This window comes from Coregonus lavaretus (genome assembly GCF_964263955.1).
Source record: "Coregonus lavaretus genome assembly, chromosome: 16".
Classification (NCBI taxonomy): Eukaryota; Metazoa; Chordata; class Actinopteri; order Salmoniformes; family Salmonidae; genus Coregonus; species Coregonus lavaretus.
In genome coordinates, this window is record NC_140003.1 from 50,841,291 (window position 1) to 50,861,475 (window position 20,185).

At 45.0% G+C, this 20,185-nt stretch overlaps 1 protein-coding gene across 2 annotated transcripts in view; it reads right to left on the reverse strand.

Moving 5' to 3' along the window:
- LOC311143764 (speckle-type POZ protein-like A) overlaps nucleotides 1-9,250 on the reverse strand; it is a 73,028-nt gene extending 63,778 nt beyond the window's left edge. Inside the window, exons 1-2 of one of the 2 annotated variants that reach the window (XM_084179643.1) lie at nucleotides 9,024-9,250; nucleotides 7,562-7,659 (exon numbers count right to left, since the gene is read on the reverse strand). Coding sequence is in view for 1 of the 2 variants with exons in the window: in XM_084179642.1 (XP_084035768.1) it covers nucleotides 7,501-7,533 (33 nt within the window). In the remaining variant the exon portion in view is untranslated. Of the gene's footprint in view, nucleotides 1-7,500; nucleotides 7,660-9,023 lie in introns of both variants that reach the window. The other variant, XM_084179642.1, reaches the window with a different exon arrangement.
- Between the last annotated feature and the right edge of the window lie 10,935 nt (nucleotides 9,251-20,185).

Consider the following 20,185-nt stretch of genomic DNA (forward strand, 5'->3'; position numbering starts at 1 on the left):
CGCATGTCAAAAATGTTATAACTTGATTTGCATTTTAATGAGGGAAATAAGTATTTGACCCCCTCTCAATCAGAAAGATTTCTGGCTCCCAGGTGTCTTTTATACAAGTAACGAGCTGAGATTAGGAGCACACTCTTAAAGGGAGTGCTCCTAATCTCAGCTTGTTATCTGTATAAAAGACACCTGTCCACAGAAGCAATCAATCAATCAGATTCCAAACTCTCCACCATGGCCAAGGCCAAAGAGCTCTCCAACGATGTCAGGGACAAGATTGTAGACCTACACAAGGCTGGAATGGGCTACAAGACCATCGCCAAGCAGCTTGGTGAGAAGGTGACAACAGTTGGTGTGATTATTCGCAAATGGAAGAAACACAAAAGAACTGTCAATCTGTCTCGGCCTGGGGCTCCATGCAAGATCTCACCTCGTGGAGTTGCAATGATCATGAGAACGGTGAGGAATCAGCCCAGAACTACACGGGAGGATCTTGTCAATGATCTCAAGGCAGCTGGGACCATAGTCACCAAGAAAACAATTGGTAACACACTACGCCGTGAAGGACTGAAATCCTGCAGCGCACGCAAGGTCCCCCTGCTCAAGAAAGCAAATATACAGGCCCATCTGAAGTTTGCCAATGAACATCTGAATGATTCAGAGGAGAACTGGGTGAAAGTGTTGTGGTCAGATGAGACCAAAATCGAGCTCTTTGGCATCAACTCAACTCGCCGTGTTTGGAGGAGGAGGAATGCTGCCTATGACCCCAAGAACACCATCCCCACCGTCAAACATGGAGGTGGAAACATTATGCTTTGGGGGTTTTTTTCTGCTAAGGGGACAGGACAACTTCACCGCATCAAAGGGACGATGGACGGGGCCATGTACCGTCAAATCTTGGGTGAGAACCTCCTTCCCTCAGCCAGGGCATTGAAAATGGGTCGTGGATGGGTATTCCAGCATGACAATGACCCCAAACACACGGCCAAGGCAACAAAGGAGTGGCTCAAGAAGAAGCACATTAAGGTCCTGGAGTGGCCTAGCCAGTCTCCAGACCTTAATCCCATAGAAAATCTGTGGAGGGAGCTGAAGGTTTGAGTTGCCAAATGTCAGCCTCGAAACATTAATGACTTGGAGAAGATCTGCAAAGAGGAGTGGGACAAAATCCCTCCTGAGATGTGTGTAAACCTGGTGGCCAACTACAAGAAACGTCTGACCTCTGTGATTGCCAACAAGGGTTTTGCCACCAAGTACTAAGTCATGTTTCGCAGAGGGGTCAAATACTTATTTCCCTCATTAAAATGCAAATCAATTTATAACATTTTTGACATGCGTTTTTCTGGATTTTTTTGATGTTATTCTGTCTCTCGCTGTTCAAATAAACCTACCATTAAAATTATAGACTGATCATGTCTTTGTCAGTGGGCAAACGTACAAAATCAGCAGGGGATCAAATACTTTCTTCCCTCACTGTATAACAAAGTATTGAGAAACTTTTGTTATTGACCAAATACTTATTTTCCACCATAATTTGCAAATAAATTCATAAAAAATCCTACAATGTGATTTTCTGGATTTTTTTTTCTCATTTTGTCTGTCATAGTTGACGTGTACCGATGATGAAAATTACAGACCTAGGTATTTGTAGTTGTCCACATACTCTAGGTCAGACCCGTCGAGAGTAGTGATTCTAGTCGGGTGGGCGGGTGCCAGCAGCGTTCGATTGAAGAGCATGCATTTAGTTTTACTAGTGTTTAAGAGCAGTTGGAGGCTACGGAAGGAGTGTTGTATGGCATTGAAGCTCGTTTGGAGGTTTGTTAACACAGTGTCCAATGAAGGGCCAGATGTATACAAAATGGTGTCGTCTGCGTAGAGGTGGATCTGAGAGTCACCAGCAGCAAGAGCGACATCATTGATATACACAGAGAATAGAGTCGGCCCGAGAATTGAGCCCTGTGGCACACCCATAGAGACTGCCATAGGTCCAGACAACAGGGCCTCCGATTTGACACATTGAACTCTATCTGAGAAGTAGTTGGTGAACCAGGCGAGGCAGTCATTTGAGAAACCATGGCTATTTAGTCTGCCAATAAGAATGCGGTGGTTGACAGAGTCAAAAGCCTTGGCCAGGTCGATGAAGACGGCTGCACAGTACTGTCTATTATCGATCGCGGTTATAATATCGTTTAGGACCTTGAGCGTGGCTGAGGTGCACCCATGACCAGCTCGGAAACCGGATTGCATAGCGGAGAAGGTACGGTGGGATTCGAAATGGTCGGTGATCTGTTTGTTAACTTGGCTTTCAAATACTTTCGAAAGGCAGGGCAGGATGGATATAGGTCTGTAACAGTTTGGATCTAGAGTGTCACCCCCTTTGAAGAGGGGGATGACCGCGGCAGCTTTCCAATCTCTGGGGATCTCAGATGATACGAAAGAGAGGTTGAACAGGCTAGTAATAGGGGTTGCTACAATTTCGGCGGCTAATTTTAGAAAGAAAGGGTCCAGATTGTCTAGCCCAGATGATTTGTAGGGGTCCAGATTTTGCAGCTCTTTCAGAACATCAGCTGTCTGAATTTGTGTGAAGGAAGGCAAGTTGCAGCGGAGGGTGCAGAGCTGGTGGCCGGGGTAGCCAGGTGGAAAGCATTGCCAGCCGTAGCAAAATGCTTCTTGAAATTCTCGATTATTGTACATTTATCGGTGGTGATAGTGTTTCCTAGCCTCAGTGCAGTGGGCAGCTGGGAGAAGGTGCTCTTATTCTCCATGGACTTTACAGTGTCCCAAAACTTTTTGGAGTTAGTGCTACAGGATGCAAATTCCTGTTTGAAAAAGCTAGCCTTTGCTTTCCTAACTGATTGTGTATATTGGTTCCTAACTTCCCTGAAAGGTTGCATATCGCGGGGGCTGTTCGATGCTAATGCAGTACGGCACAGGATGTTTTTGTGCTGGTTATGGGCAGTCAAGTCTGGGGTGAACCAGGGGCTATATCTGTTCTTAGTTCTGAATTTTTTGAATGGGGCATGCTTATTTAAGATTGAGAGGAAAGCACTTTTAAAGAACAACCAGGCATCCTCTACTGACGGAATGAGATCTATATCCATCCAGGATACCTGGGCCAGGTCAATTAGAAAGGCCTGCTCGCTAAAATGTTTTATGGAGCATTTGACAGTGTTGAGGGGTGGTCGTTTGACCGCGGACCAATTACGGATGCAGGCAATAAGGCAGTGATCGATGAGATCCTGGTTGAAGACAGCGGAGGTGTATTTAGAGGGTAGGTTAGTCAGGATGATATACATTTACGTCATTTAGCAGACGCTCTTATCCAGAGCGACTTACAAATTGGTGCATTCACCCTATAGCCAGTGGGTTAACCACTTTACAATAAAACATTATTATTTTTTATTTTGGGGGGGGGGGGGGGGGGTAGAAGGATTACTTCATCCTATCCCAGGTATTCCTTAAAGAGGTGGGGTTTCAAATGTCTCCGGAAGGTGGTCAGTGACTCCGCTGTCCTGGCGTCGTGAGGGAGCTTGTTCCACCATTGGGGTGCCAGAGCAGCGAACAGTTTTGACTGGGCTGAGCGGGAACTATGCTTCCGCAGAGGTAGGGGAGCCAGCAGGCCAGAGGTGGATGAACGTAGTGCCCTCGTTTGGGTGTAGGGTCTGATCAGAGCCTGAAGGTAAGGAGGTGCCGTTCCCCTCACAGCTCCGTAGGCAAGCACCATGGTCTTGTAGTAGATGCGAGCCTCAACTGGAAGCCAGTTACTTTAAAGTATTTTGTGTAGATCATTGACAAAAAATTTACAATTAAATCCATTTTAATCCCACCTTGTAACAACAAAATGTGGAAAATGTCAAGGGGTGTGAATACTTTTACTGATGACTTCTGTAAGTGTTTTGCACAAAGGATTTTGGGGCATTGTTTACTATCCAGCATCAACCTCTTGTTGTTCTGTAGTATCTCATCATCAAAGACCACATAGATTTACTATAAACCAAAGAACCTCTCCTGTGTCTCTGCATTTGCATTGATGTCAGAGAGAATAGAAGGACAATAGAGTGCTGAGTCCGTTTGGCAGGCTAATAATGACCATCAGCGGGCAGTTCCAATAGAGTGCTGAGTCCGTTTGGTAGGCTAATAATGACCATCAGCGGGCAGTTCCAATAGAGTGCTGAGTCCGTTTGGTAGGCTAATAATGACCATCAGCGGGCAGTTCCAATAGAGTGCTGAGTCCGTTTGGTAGGCTAATAATGACCATCAGCGGGCAGTTCCAATAGAGTGCTGAGTCCGTTTGGTAGGCTAATAATGACCATCAGCGGGCAGTTCCAATAGAGTGCTGAGTCCGTTTGGTAGGCTAATAATGACCATCAGCAGGCAGTTCCAATAGAGTGCTGAGTCCGTTTGGTAGGCTAATAATGACCATCAGCGGGCAGTTCCAATAGAGTGCTGAGTCCGTTTGGTAGGCTAATAATGACCATCAGCGGGCAGTTCCAATAGAGTGCTGAGTCCGTTTGGTAGGCTAATAATGACCATCAGCGGGCAGTTCCAATAGAGTGCTGAGTCCGTTTGGTAGGCTAATAATGACCATCAGCGGGCAGTTCCAATAGAGCGCTGAGTCCGTTTGGTAGGCTAATAATGACCATCAGCAGGCAGTTCCAATAGAGTGCTGAGTCCGTTTGGTAGGCTAATAATGACCATCAGCGGGCAGTTCCAATAGAGTGCTGAGTCCGTTTGGTAGGCTAATAATGACCATCAGCAGGCAGTTCCAATAGAGTGCTGAGTCCGTTTGGTAGGCTAATAATGACCATCAGCGGGCAGTTCCAATAGAGTGCTGAGTCCGTTTGGTAGGCTAATAATGACCATCAGCGGGCAGTTCCAATAGAGTGCTGAGTCCGTTTGGTAGGCTAATAATGACCATCAGCGGGCAGTTCTGGAGAAGTTAACGGTCAAGTGGAGGTAATACGGTCACCGTAACAGCCCTAGTCCAGATAACATGTTACTGGATCACTATTACTGACTTATTGCACTAAGCTATATCCCAATTATATCTCCTTCCCCACAAAGTGTGCACTTGTTCACTTCCCTTCACTGATCTGAAATGAATGGGATCAGAAATATGGTGGAAACTCACTCTAGCCAATGCCTCCACCAATCAAATGGATCAGAAATATGGTGGAAACTCACTCTAGCCAATGCCTCCACCAATCAAATGGATCAGAAATATGGTGGAAACTCACTCTAGCCAATGCCTCCACCAATCAAATGGATCAGAAATATGGTGGAAACTCACTCTAGCCAATGCCTCCACCAATCAAATGGATCAGAAATATGGTGGAAACTCACTCTAGCCAATGCCTCCACCAATCAAATGCTTTTAGATGTGTCATGTAGTGAACGAGCGAACACTTCAATAGAAATACAATTATTATTACTGAGACTCTAGTCTGAGACGTGTCTCTAGTCTCAACAGTCTCCTCATCATCTAGTTGTGTTTCATGACCTGTCTCAACAGTCTCATCATTTAGTTGTGTTTCATGACCTGTCTCAACAGTCTCCTCATTATCTAGTTGTGTTTCATGACCTGTCTCAACAGTCTCATCATTTAGTTGTGTTTCATGACCTGTCTCAACAGTCTCCTCATTATCTAGTTGTGTTTCATGACCTGTCTCAACAGTCTCATCATTTAGTTGTGTTTCATGACCTGTATCAACAGTCTCATTATCTAGTTGTGTTTCATGACCTGTCTCAACAGTCTCATCTAGTTGTGTTTCATGACCTGTCTCAACAGTCTCATCTAGTTGTGTTTCATGACCTGTCTCAACAGTCTCATCTAGTTGTGTTTCATGACCTGTCTCAACAGTCTCATCATCATCTAGTTGTGTTTCATGACCTGTCTCAACAGTCTCATCATCATCTAGTTGTGTTTCATGACCTGTCTCAACAGTCTCGTCTAGTTGTGTTTCATGACCTGTCTCAACAGTCTCATCATCTAGTTGTGTTTCATGACCTGTCTCAACAGTCTCATCTAGTTGTGTTTCATGACCTGTCTCAACAGTCTCATCATCTAGTTGTGTTTCATGACCTGTCTCAACATCATCTAGTTGTGTTTCATGACCTGTCTCAACAGTCTCATCATCATCTAGTTGTGTTTCATGACCTGTCTCAACAGTCTCCTCATCATCTAGTTGTGTTTCATGACCTGTCTCAACAGTCTCCTCATCTAGTTGTGTTTCATGACCTGTCTCAACAGTCTCCTCATCTAGTTGTGTTTCATGACCTGTCTCAACAGTCTCCTCATCTAGTTGTGTTTCATGACCTGTCTCAACAGTCTCCTCATCATTTAGTTGTGTTTCATGACCTGTCTCAACAGTCTCCTCATCATTTAGTTGTGTTTCATGACCTGTCTCAACAGTCTCCTCATCATCTAGTTGTGTTTCATGACCTGTCTCAACAGTCTCATCATCATCTAGTTGTGTTTCATGACCTGTCTCAACAGTCTCATCATCTAGTTGTGTTTCATGACCTGTCTCAACAGTCTCATCATCGTCTAGTTGTGTTTCATGACCTGTCTCAACAGTCTCCTCATCATCTAGTTGTGTTTCATGACCTGTCTCAACAGTCTCCTCATCATTTAGTTGTGTTTCATGACCTGTCTCAACAGTCTCCTCATCATCTAGTTGTGTTTCATGACCTGTCTCAACAGTCTCCTCATCTAGTTGTGTTTCATGACCTGTCTCAACAGTCTCATCATCGTCTAGTTGTGTTTCATGACCTGTCTCAACAGTCTCATCATCATCTAGTTGTGTTTCATGACCTGTCTCAACAGTCTCATCATCTAGTTGTGTTTCATGACCTGTCTCATCATTATCTAGTTGTTTCATGTCTCGACAGGCCTGCCGCCAGTTCATTGTCTCGACAGGCCTGCCGCCAGTTCATTGTCTCGACAGGCCTGCCGCCAGTTCATTGTCTCGACAGGCCTGCTACCAGTTCATTGTCTCAACAGGCTACCAGCCTAGACAGGTCTGGAAGACAACACTGATGCATTCACTGAGCTGCCCTGTCCAACCCTGTTCAACACTGACCCTGTTCAACCCTGTCCAACCCCAACCCTGTCCAACCCCAACCCTGTTCAACCCCAACCCTAACCCTGTTCAACTTCTGCTTGCCACTTATTTGCCCGGACATACTATTCTAATGAATTACCCTTCTAATTTAGACTGGTCAGGACAGAATCCAAACACACCCATCATCCCTAACCCTTCTAATTTAGACTGGTCAGGACAGAATCCAAAGACACCCATCATCCCTAACCCTTCTAATTTAGACTGGTCAGGACAGAATCCAAACACACCCATCATCCCTAACCCTTCTAATTTAGACTGGCGAGGACATAATCCAAATCCACCCGACTATGAATAACTTGATATGCATTGTAACATATCCACTACATTACTATCATGACATTAAATTGGTAAGAAATCAGACCTGTGGAACTTGTACTGTACTCACCAGCAGACGTTGAAAGGAATGCTTATATTTCATGCTATTGATGGGAATCCCATGTACCCACCTCTCAGGACGGGTGATCAAATTAATGGTTAGAGATCAGAGTTCCCTAGGACCTAGGTTATCACTGACTGCTTCATGGTGCTGTCTGGAGATCCCACTCTGAGGAAAGAACAACCAACATTCAGACAATTGTTGGAACCAATCAAAATTCAGATGGATGTAAACCCCTTTGTCATCTGGGCCTGAACAGAAGTGACTTTCAAAAAGTAGCAGTTGCCTGACATGCCTGCAGACCAACCAACACCCTGATAATAGCCAACAGAAATCATGTCAGAATAAGATAATTATATTCCATGTATGTTATCATATATCTTAGAAGCATGTATGACTTATTGTCAAATGACAGCTGTAGTCTGATGTTTTGGAGCAAGCTAGCTACTGGATGTTAGCTCTCAATTAATGTTTACCTGGAAACCCACATACATCATAATTATAGCTAAGAGCTTTATGAATGTCAGTTGGTGAAAAGTGAGAACCATTTTGCTTTATAATTGCCACATCTTCCAAACAAAACTAGCTAGCCAATCATCCCGGGTAAGCTAGTTGAGCATAGCTAGCCAGCTAAGGACCGGTCTCTTATCATTATGATATGTCAGCTAGCAATATAGCCGGCTAGTTTATCCTTGTGTTTTAGGACAAAAGTATTTGCTGTCCGCCTACGATTAATTTGATAATATGCGGCCAGAAGATGTTACCTTTATTTGGCCCAGACTCGGTGCTGAGGTTGTTTGTGTTGGCTAGCTAACGTTAGCTGTTTTGAAGCTAACGTTAAACCAGCAAGATTCAAAATAGCTAGCTAGACTGCCCTCCATTACTAGTTTGAACCAGGTTGATACGGGCTGTTAGCTAGCTAGACTGCCCTCCATTACTAGTTAGAACCAGGCACTATTAAGTGTTGATACGGGCTGTTAGCTATCTAGCTTGCTAAATGTTTGGTAAACTGGCGAAGCTATATCATGACTAGGTATTGTACCATAGCTTCACGCTAGCTAACCTCTAAATAGTTGATTCCTCGGCGAGATAGCTATCAAAACTCCAACTAAATAACTGGTTGACTAACGTTAACAATAACATGGTGGCAGAACTAATGACTAACTGGAAAGTATAGTTAGCTATCTAGTTAACGTTGGTTTACATGGTTGTTCTGTTTGAGCAGGCCTGGCTAGCTAACGGTAGCTTAAAATCACTGTTGCTAGTTAATTGGTCAATATCAAGCTTCGAAACAAAGGCTCTTCAGCATAATCTTCTTGAAAAACACTGCTGTTACCAACTAACATCGGACACTAGTTGGATACAGATGCTAAAATACAAACACACATGTAGTTCAGTTACCAATCATTACAAGGCTTGTTCGATAATATTGTTTTAGAAATACATCGGCGTCCAACGAAATGCTTATTCTGATGGAAAAGACTAGCTAACGTTAGCTAGCTATTGGAAAATATGATGTTTTGACTACGAACCTTTCATTTCCATGCTTCCACTAAATGCAACGAATCATATCTCAGCCGTTCATTTCACCATCAGTTATTTTGCTAAACAATGTAAAACTGCGTTTGAAACATTCTAGCTACGTAAGATGTATAGCTATATGTTTTTCCAAGTCTACCATGCTAGGCTAGTTGTAGTTAGCGGCTAGCTTCTCCCTGCAGACAACGCGGTTGCTGGAACATTTTTACTTCCTGGTCTCATCAGCAGATGATTTATGTGGTATTTTCTATCCTGCACAGCGCTCATGCCGCTTTCAAAACAACTGGGAACTCGGAAAAATACGAGGTCAAATCATTACGTCAGTGATCTTCAGGTCGGAAAGTCGGAGCCCTAGAAAGAGGCCCGAGTTCCCGAGTTGGAATTACGAGTTGGATGACAGACCGTTCAAATCGATCTTTCCTAGTTGGAGCTCGTTTTTTTTTCCGAGTTCCCATTTGTTTTGAACGCATTGAAGTCGGAAGTCGGAGATTTCAGAGTTCCCAGTTGTTTTGAACACGGCATGACTCAGCCGTTGAAAAAGTACTCAATTGGCATACTTGAGTAAAGGTAAAGATACCTTAATAGAAAATGACTAAAGTACATTTTAGTCATTTAGCAGACGCTCTTATCCAGAGCGACTTACAGTTAGTGAATGCATACATGTATATATATATATATATATATTTTTTTTTTATACTGGCCCCCGTGGGAAACGAACCCACATCCCTGCCGGCCAAACCCTCCCCTACCTTGGACGACGCTGGACCAATTGTGCGCCGCCCATGGGTCTCCCGGTCGCGGCCGGCTGCAACAGAACCGGGACTCGAACCAGGATCTCTAGTGGCACAGCTAGCCTTAGGCCACTCGGGAGTAAAGTAAAAGTAAAAGTCACCCAGTAAACTACTACTTGAGTAAAAGTCTAAAAGTGTTTTGTTTTAAATATACTTAAGTATCAAAAGTGGGCTCCTAACCAACTGTGCTATTTTGTTTGTAACTTATTTTTTAACTTATTGTGTACATAATGTTGCTGCTACCGTCTCTTATGACTGAAAATAACTTTTGGACATCAGAACAGCGATTACTCACCTCGACCTGGACGAACATTTTTCCGATTTGAAGAATATACTGCTTTCTTGGGAACGGGCCCAAATCCCGTCATTAGATTGAAGAAAAGACGGAGAAAAAGGGGTCGGAGGTCGGGCTGCCTTCTGAGAATTCGTAGGCGAGTGAGTAAACGTCCACCACCGTCCGTTCTATTGGCCAACGTGCAATCACTGGAAAACAAAATGAATGATCTAAGATCAAGAATATCCTACCAACTGGACATTAAAAACTGTAACATCTAACGTTTCACCGAGTCGTGGCTGAACGACGACACAGATAATACAGAGCTGGCAGGATTTTCCATGCATCGGCTGGACAGAGAAGTAAGACGAGGGGCGGGGGTGTGTGTCTATTTGTCAATAACAGTTGGTGCGCGATGTCTACTATTAAAGAAGTCTCAAGGTATTGCTCGCCTGGGGTAGAGTACCTTATGATAAACTGTAGACCACACTCTAATCTACCAAGAGAGTTCTCATCTATATTATTCATAGCTGTCTATTTACCACCACAAACCGATGCTAGCGCTAAGACCACACTCAATGAGCTGTATAAGGCCATAAGCAGACAGGAAAATGCTCATCCAGAAGCAGCGCTCCTAGTGGCCGGGGACTTTAATGCAGGCAAATTTAAATCCGTTTGACCTACCAGCATGTGCAACCAGAGGAAAAAAAACTCTAGACCACCTTTACTCCACACACAGAGACACATAGAAAGCTCTCCCTCGCCCTCCATTTGGCAAATCTGACCATAATTATATCCTCCTGATTCCTGCTTATAAGCTAAAACTAAAGCAGGAAGTACTAGTGACTCGCTCAATACGGAAGTGGTCAGATGACGCGGATGCTACGCTACAGGACTGTTTTGCTAGCACAGACTGGAATATGTTCTGGGATTCATCGAATGGCATTGAGGAGTACACCACCTCAGTCATCGGCTTCATCAATAAGTGCATCGACGACGTCATCCACACAGTGGCTGTACGTACATATCCCAACCAGAAGCCATGGATTACAGGCAACAGCCGCATCACGCTAAAGGCTAGATCTGCCGCTTTCAAGGAGCGGGACACTAATCCGGACAGTTATAAGAAACCCTGCTACGCCCTCAGATGAACCATCAAACAGGCAAAGAGTCAATACAGGACTAAGATTGAATCGTACTACACCGGCTCTGACGCTCGTCGGATGTGGCAGGGCTTGAAAACTATTACGGACTACAAAAGGAAACCCAGCCGCGAGTTGCCCAGTGACACGAGCCTACCAGATGAGCTAAATGCCTTTTAGGCTCGCTTCGAGGCAAGCGACACTGAAGTATGCATGAGAGCACCGGCTGTTCCGGACGACTGTGTGATAACGCTCTCGTTAGCCGATGTGAGCAAGACCTTTAAACAGGTCAACATTCACAAGGCCGCAGGGCCAGACGGATTACCAGGACGTGTACTCCAAGCATGTGCTGACCAACTGGCAAGTGTCTTCACCGACATTTTCAACCTCTCCCTGACCGAGTCTGTAATACCTACATGTTTCAAGCAGACCATCATAGTCCCTGTGCCCAAGGAAGCGAAGGTAACCTGCCTAATGATTACCGCCCCGTAGCACTCACGTCTATAGCCATTAAGTGATTTGAAAGGCTGGTCATGGCTCACATCAACACCATCAACACCATCATCCCAGAAACCCTAGACCCACTCTAATTCGCATACCGCCCCAACAGAGCCACAGATGACGCAATCTCAATTGCACTCCACACTGCCCTTTCCCACTTGGACAAAAGGAACACCTATGTGAGAATGCTGTTCATTGACTACAGCTCAGCGTTCAACACCATATTGCCCACAAAGCTCATCACTAAGCTAAGGACCCTGGGACTAAACACCTCCCTCTGCAACTGGATCCTGGACTTTCTGATGGGCTGCCTCCAGGTGTTAAGGGTAGGCAACAACACGTCTGCGTGCTTTGTCCCCACCTGTACTCCCTGGTCACTGACGGGCCGCCCCCAGGTGTTAAGGGTAGGCAACAACACGTCTGCGTGCTCAGTCCCCACCTGTACTCCCTGTTCACTGACGGGCTGCCTCCAGGTGTTAAGGGTAGGCAACAACACGTCTGCGTGCTTTGTCCCCACCTGTACTCCCTGTTCACTTACGGGCTGCCTCCAGGTGGTAAGGGTAGGCAACAACACGTCTGCGTGCTTAGTCCCCACCTGTACTCCCTGTTCACTAAGACTGCATAGCCAAACACGACTCCAACACCATCATTAAGTTTGCTGACGACACAACAGTGGTAGGCCTGATCACCGACAACGATTAGACAGCCTATAGGGAGGTCAGAGACCTGGCCATGTGGTGCCAGGATAACAACCTCTCCCTCAATGTGACCAAGACAAAGGAGCTGATCGTGGACTACAGGAAAAGGAGGGCCGAACAGGCACCCATTAACATCGACGGGGCTGTAGTGGAGCGGGTCGAGAGTTTCAAGTTCCTTGGTGTCCACATCACCAACAAACTATCATGGTCCAAACACACCAAGACAGTCGTGAAGAGGGCACGACAACACCTTTTCCCCCACAGGAGACTGAAAAGATTGGGCATGGTTCCCCAGAACCTCAAAAGTTATACAGCTGCACCATCGAGAGCATCCTGAATGGTTGCATCACCGCCTGGTATGGCAACTGCTTGGCATCTGACCATAAGGTGCTACAGAGGGTAGAGTGTACGGCCCAGTACATCACTGGGGCCAAGCTTCCTGCCATCCAGGACCTATATACCAGGCGGTATCAGAGGAAAGCCCAAAAAATTGTCAAAGACTCCAGTCACCCTAGTCATAGACTGTTCTCTCTGCTACCGCACGGCAAGCGGTACCGGAGCGCCAAGTCTAGGACCAAAAGGCTCCTTAACAGCTTCTACCCCCAAGCCATAAGACTGCTGAACAATTAATCAAATGGCCACCCAGACTATTTACATTGACCCCCCCCCCCCCCCCCCCCATTTGTTTTTACACTGCTGCTACCCGCTGTTTATTATCGACGTATAGTCACTTTACCCCTATGTAACAGTGTTGCTTCCGACCCTCTCCTCGCCCCTACCTGGGCTTGAACCAGGGACCCTCTGCACACATCGACAACAGTCACCCTCGAAGCACCATTACCCGTCGCTCCACAAAAGCAGCGGCCCTTGCAGAGCAAGGGAAACAACTACTTCAAGGTCTCAGAGCGAGTGACGTCACCGATTGAAATGCTACTAGTGCGCACCGCTAACTAGCTAGCCATTTCACACCGGTTACACCTACCTACATGTACAAATTACCTCAACTAATCTCTACCCTCGCACATTGGCTCGGTACCAGTACCCCCTGTATATAGCCTCGTTATTGTTATTTTATTGTGTTACTTTTTATTTTATTTTAATTATTTTCTTAACTCTCCTGTTGTATTCGGCGCATGTGACAAATATTTGTTTTGATTTGATTTAACTGTGCTTTGTTTGATTGGAATCCCTAACTGTGCTTTATTTGATTGGAATCACTAACTGTGCTTTGTTTGATTGGAATCACTAACTGTACTTTGTTTGAACGCAGCCCACCTTTCTTCTCTCTCCCTCTGACATCACTCGCCTGGTGAACACAAAGCAGCTTTGGGTAATGGCGCTTTCAAGACAACTGGAAACTCAGAATTAATGAGGTTAAATCATGATGTCATGTTGGAAAGTCGGAGCTCTAGAAAAATGCCATAGTTCTCGAGTTGGAATTCCGAGTTTGATGACCGTTCAAAACGATTTTTCCCAGTCGGAGCTTGTTTTTTTTGCGAGTTCCCAGTTTATTTGAACGCACTGAAATCGGAAGTCTGATTTTTCCGATTTCTGAGCTCCCAGTTGTTTTGAACGCGGCATAAGCTGCTCAGAAACAATACACTATAATGACACCCTGTAGGCCTGTGATAACTAGGCGTCCGCATGCTTCACATCCGAAACAGTTTGTGCATACAGTATATTATGACTACATTTTGTGAATTTTGGTCTTCGCCAAGGTTTTTTTTCAAGTGTTCCTGCACACAAAAACAATTATTGAGGCCGAAGTCGGTAGCCAAAGTTTATGCCCCTTAGTTGGTGATTGGTCAACATTAGGGTTAACCTAATGGAGCCTCAGAGTGGAGGTGTCATAATACCCATAAAACCTAGCGGTCAAACAGGGAAATGGTTCCAGTCGTTTAGAAACACTTAAAATAAGGGATGTGTTTCTTGTAGGCTTACCCTGGCGTGACGTTTTGATAACCGTGTAAATCTCTCTTGGACAAGGTAAGGTATCAATATATTAGCCAAAAATGAAATGCTAATTAGCTGCTAATGTGGCTATCATACAGAACTACAGAGAGGAAGAAGAAGAGGCCCAACTCGGCGGAAGATCTGTCTCCCTCCAGCAGGTGGTGTGTGTTTGTTATTTTGCTCTCCAAGCAAGGAGTTTTAGTGTGGAGGTCAATGAGAGATTGTTGAATTTGGTCAACAAAACATTTTATGGCTTATTTGCTACGTGAGGTTTATTTGATCGAATAGAAATTTCGTAAAGTTTAAGTTGTTACGAGTGTACTGATATAAGTAGGACACTTGAAATCCCGGCAACTTTTAGAAAAACACTTTATATTGGAATTGTCTCGTGATGGCTATGCATATTCATGGCTGAGGATAGTAGAATAGCGTCTCTCTCCATTGAATACAGGCGATTGACGTCAACAACCCTCATCGAATATTCAAAAAGGATTACAATAATGAGATGTATCCACCAATCCAAAGAAAGGATAGGTGGGAGCTAGACTCCCATTTTTAGGGTGGAGAAACATGTATCTTGTCAGTATATCCATGATCTTTGAGAACTGAAAATGCCTGTCTCAAGGTTCACGTCACTCATTAGGGCCATGATGATCTGGATGAGACTGCCGAACCGAGGCAAAGGTAAGAATCTCTGGATTAACTATCAAATGTTAGCTAAATGTAAGTATTTAATAAAATGGCTAAAGTTGTTTAAATTGACAATTCTGTGAACTGTCTTGGGCAAGTTTTAAATAGAAAACACCTGTCATCTAGCTAGCTAGCTAGCTCATGGTTAGATAGTTAGCAACATTAGTCTGGCTAGATGGCTACATTAGCCGTCTATTTGTCTAGCCATTTAAATGCATGAGAAATTCATAAACGAGTTTAGCTTTCTTTGGCTTTTATAAACCAACAGTCTAGCTTGCTAGTTAACTTAGATGGTGAAGCTAGGGCTAGGCGTTCTTGATCATGTTTGTTTGTGTCTGTGGGTGAAGGGTGAAAAGCCTATTTCAAGTACTACTTGACTTGTAGCTACCCTAGCTAGCTGTATTTTTTTTGTCTGGCTTTTTGAGGTTTCATAGATGGACTGATTAGCATCCTCTATTGAGTCAACAGTGTGCTTACTTTACTGCAGAGAAATAGTAATGGCGTCTTTTTGTAGGCACTAATATGACATTTACATAAGTATTCAGACCTTTTACTCAGTACTTTGTTGCAGCACATTTGGCAGCGATTACAGCCTCAAGTCTTCTTGGGTATGACGCTACAAGCTTGGCACACCTGTATTTGGGGAGTTTCTCTCATTCCTCTCTGCAGATCCTCTCAAGCTCTGTCAGGTTGGATGGGGAGCGTTGCTGCACAGCTATTTTCAGGACTCTCAAGAGATGTTCAATTGGGTTCAAGTCTGGCTGGGCCACTCAATGACATTCAGAGACTTGTCCCGAAGCCACTCCTGCGTTGTGTTTGGCTGTATGCTTAGAATTGTTGTCCTGTTGGAAGGTGAACCTTAGCCCCAGCCTGAGCGCTCTGGAGCAGGTTTTCATCAAGGATCTCTCTGTACTTTGCTCCGTTCATCTTTCCCTCGATCCTGACTTATCTCCCAGTCCCTGCCACTGAAAAACATCCCCACAGCATGATGCTGCCACCACCATGCTTCACCGTAGGGATGGTGCAAGGTTTCATCCAGACTCATGGTCTGAGACTCCTTTAGGTGGCTTTTGGCAAATTCCAAGCGGGCTGTCATGTGCCTTTTATTGAGTGGCTTCCTCTGGCCACTCTACCATAAAGGCCTGATTGGTGGAGGGCTGCAGAAATGGTTGTCCTTCTGGAAGTTTCTCCCATCTCCACAGAGGAACTCTAGAGCTCTGTCAGTGTAACCATCGGGTTCTTGGTTTCCTCCCTGACCAAGGCCCTTCTACCCCGATTGCTCAGTTTGGCCGGGCGGACAGTTCTAGGAAGAGTCTTGGTGGTTCCAAACTTCTTCCATTTAAGAATGATGGAGGCCACTGTGTTCTTGGGGACCTTCAATGCTGCAGAAATGTTTTGGTACCCTTCCCCAGATCTGTGCCTTGTCACAATCCTGTCTCGGAGCTCTACGGACAATTCCTTTACCTCATGGCTTGGTTTTTGTTCTGACATGCACTGTCAACTGTGGGACCTTATATAGACAGGTGTGTGCCTTTCCAAATCATGTCCAATCAATTGAATTTACCACACATGGACTCAAATCAACACGATTTTGTGAGAAGACCGATTTTCGGGATTTGTCATTGTCTTCTTCTTCTTCTTCTTCTTCTTCTTCTTTTTCTATGATATAATGGCGTTCCGCAAACCAACGTTAAAGGTGCATGCCGCCACCTACTGTGCTGGAGGGTCAATCACGGTTTACAACATTTCTAAGTCCTCCTCCCTAACTCAGTATTTTTGAGAAAATAAAGAAGAGCCCTACTAACTTCTAATAGACCCTCACCCATCCCCAAACCCCTCCCCCATCCCCAAACCCCTCACCCATCCCCAAACCCCTCCCCCATCCCCAAACCCCTCACCCATCCCCAAACCCCTCACCCATCCCAAAACCCCTCACCCATCCCCCAAACCCTCCCCCATCCCCAAAATCCCCCCCCCCCCCCCCCATTTTTTAAAATTGTGGAATAATAGTGAAGACATCAAAACTATGAAATAACACATATGGAATCGTGTAGTAACCAAAAAATTGTTAAACAAATCAAAATATATTTTATATTTGAGATTCTTCAAATAGCCACCCTTTGCCTTGATGACAGCTTTGCACACTCTTGGCATTCTCTCAACCAGCTTCACCTGGAATGCTTTTCCAACAGTCTTGAAGGAGTTCCCACATATGCTGAGCACTTGTTGGCTGCTTTTCCTTCACTCTGCGGTCCGACTCATCCCAAATCATCTCAATTAGGTTGAGGTCGGGGGATTGTGGAGGCCAGGTCATCTGATGCAGCACTCCATCTCTCTCCTTCTTGGTCAAATAGCCCTTACACAGCCTGGAAGTGTGTTGGGTCATTGTCCTGTTGAAAAACAAATGATAGTCACACTATGCCCAAAACAGATGGGATGGCATATCGCTGCAGAATGCTGTGGTAGCCATGCTTGTTAAGTGTGCCTTGAATTATAAATAAATCACAGACAATGTCACCAGCAAATCACCCACACACCATAACACCTCCTCCTCCATGCTTTACGGTGGGAACTACACATGTGGAGATCGTCCGTTCACCCACACTGCATCTCACAAAGATACGGCTGTTGGAACCAAAATTATCACATTTGGACTCCAGACCAAAGGACACATTTCCACCGGTCTAATGTCCATTGCTTGTATTTCTTGGCCCAAGCAGGTCTCTTCTTATTATTGGTGTCCTTTAGTAGTGGTTTCTTCGCAGCAATTCGACTATGAAGGCCTGATTCACACAGTCTCCTCTGAACAGTTGATGTTGAGATGTGTCTGTGACTTGAACTCTGTGAAGCATTTATTTGGGCTGCAATATCTGAGGCTGGTAACTCTAATTAACTTATCCTCTGCAGCAGAGGTAACTCTGGGTCTTCCATTCCTGTGGTGGTCCTCATGAGAGCCAGTTTCATAGTAGCGCTTGATGGTTTTTGCGACTGCACTTGAAGAAACTTTCAAAGTTCTTGAAATGTTCCGTATTGACTGACCTTCATGTCTTAAAGTTATGATGGACTGTCATTTCTCTTTGCTTATTTGAACTGTTCTTGCCATAATATGGACTTGGTATTTTACCAAATAGGGCTATCTTCTGTATACCCCTACCTTATCACAACACAACTGATTGGCTCAAATGCATTAAGAAGGAAATAAATTCCACAAATGAACTTTTAAGAAGGCACACCTGTTAATTGAAATGCATTCCAGGTGACTACCTCATGAAGCTGGTTGAGAGAATGCCAAGAGTGTGCAAAGCTGTCATCAAGGCAAAGGGTGGCTATTTGACCCTGCTGGTCATCTATGAACGTTTGAACATCTTGGAGAAAAATCTGGCCTTAATGGCCATGTACTGTTATAATCTCCACCCGACACAGCCAGAAGGGGACTGGCCACCCCTCAGAGCCTGGTTCCTCTCTAGGTTTCTTCCTAGGTTTCTGCCTTTCTAGGGAGTTTTTCTTAGCCACCATGCTTCTACATATGCATTGCTTGCTGTTTGGGGTTTTAGGCTGGGTTTCTGTATAGCACTTTGTGACATCTGCTGATGTAAAAATGGCTTTATAAATAAAAGTTGATTGATTGATTTGAAAATCTCAAATCTCAAATATATTCTGATTTGTTTAACACTTTTTTGGTTAATACATGATTCTATATGTGTTATTTCATAGTTTTGATGTCTTCACTATTATTCTACAATGTAAAGAAAAATGTAAAAATAAAGAAAAACCTTGATTGAGTAGGTGTGTCCAAACTTTTGACTGGTAGTGTATATATCGTTTCAAAGCTCTTTTGGCTAACTGGTCTACAATTTCATTCCCTTCCACACCTGAATGTGCTGGAACCCAGCAGAATCTCACTACTACACCAGTCTCTCAATTCTCCATAATAACATTAATACCTCCAATAGGTCACTCCTATTATATTTACCAGATGATAAACTATTCAATACAGACAGAGAATTGAGAATACTATAATTCTACCAGGTTGTACGTCCTCCACCAACCGTTATCACCAACAGTCCAACTGAGTATTACTAGTATAGTACCATAGTGTAACACTCTGGCTCTATGGACGTTTATATTGAGCCAGGGTTGTTCATTTTCTTGTGTTTGGGTGTATTTCATTTGGTGGTGTTGGGGATGGGTGAGTTTCATTTTGTTTGTGTCATGTGGTGATTGGTCGATGACTCCCAATCAGAGGTAACGAGTGTCAGCTGTCGGCTCGTTATCTCTGATTGGGAGCCATATATATTCTGTGTGTTTTCTCCTTTGTGTTGTGGGTTATTGTTTCTTTGTTGCTGTTAGTAGTATTCAGTATTAGAACTTCACGGATCGTCATTTGTTGTTTTCTTCGTGGTTGCTTTAAGTTAATAAAGTCATCATGTTCACTCGCAACGCTGCGCATTGGTCTCCTCCTTCAGACGATCATGACAGAATAACCCACCACAAGAGGACCAAGCGGCGTAACAAGCGGCAACAGGACCTACCTACGCAGGATTTATGGACGCCTCCTAAGGATTTTTGGACTTGGGAGGAGATTCGGGCTGGAAAGGGTCCTTGGGCACAACCGGAGGAATATCACCGCCCTCGTGAAGAGCTGGAGGCAGCTGCAGCCGAGAGGAGGTGGTATGAGGAGGAATATCACCGCCCTCGTGAAGAGCTGGAGGCAGCTGCAGCCGAGAGGAGGTGGTATGAAGAGGAAGCGCGGAGTCGAGGCTGGAAGCCCGTGGTTACTCCCCAAAAATTTTTTGGGGGGGGGCACATGGCTTGGGCGCCTGGGCAGCAGGAGGCTGCCACAGGTAGAGCTGGAGAGAAGGCTATCGGATTACGGGAGCCATTGGCGAGTAGAGGGAGGGAAGTTGTTGTGGCACGGCATGAGAGACTGAAGTGTGTTCCCAGTCTGGTCCGGTCCGTTCTTGATCCCCAGTTAAGGCCAGTGGTGGGTGTTCCCGGTACGGACCGGTCTGTTCCTACTCCACGCACCAGGTCCACGATGTGCGTCGCCAGCCGGCCAGAGTCTGCCGTCTGCCCTAGGGCGTCTGAACTGCCCGTCTGCCAAGC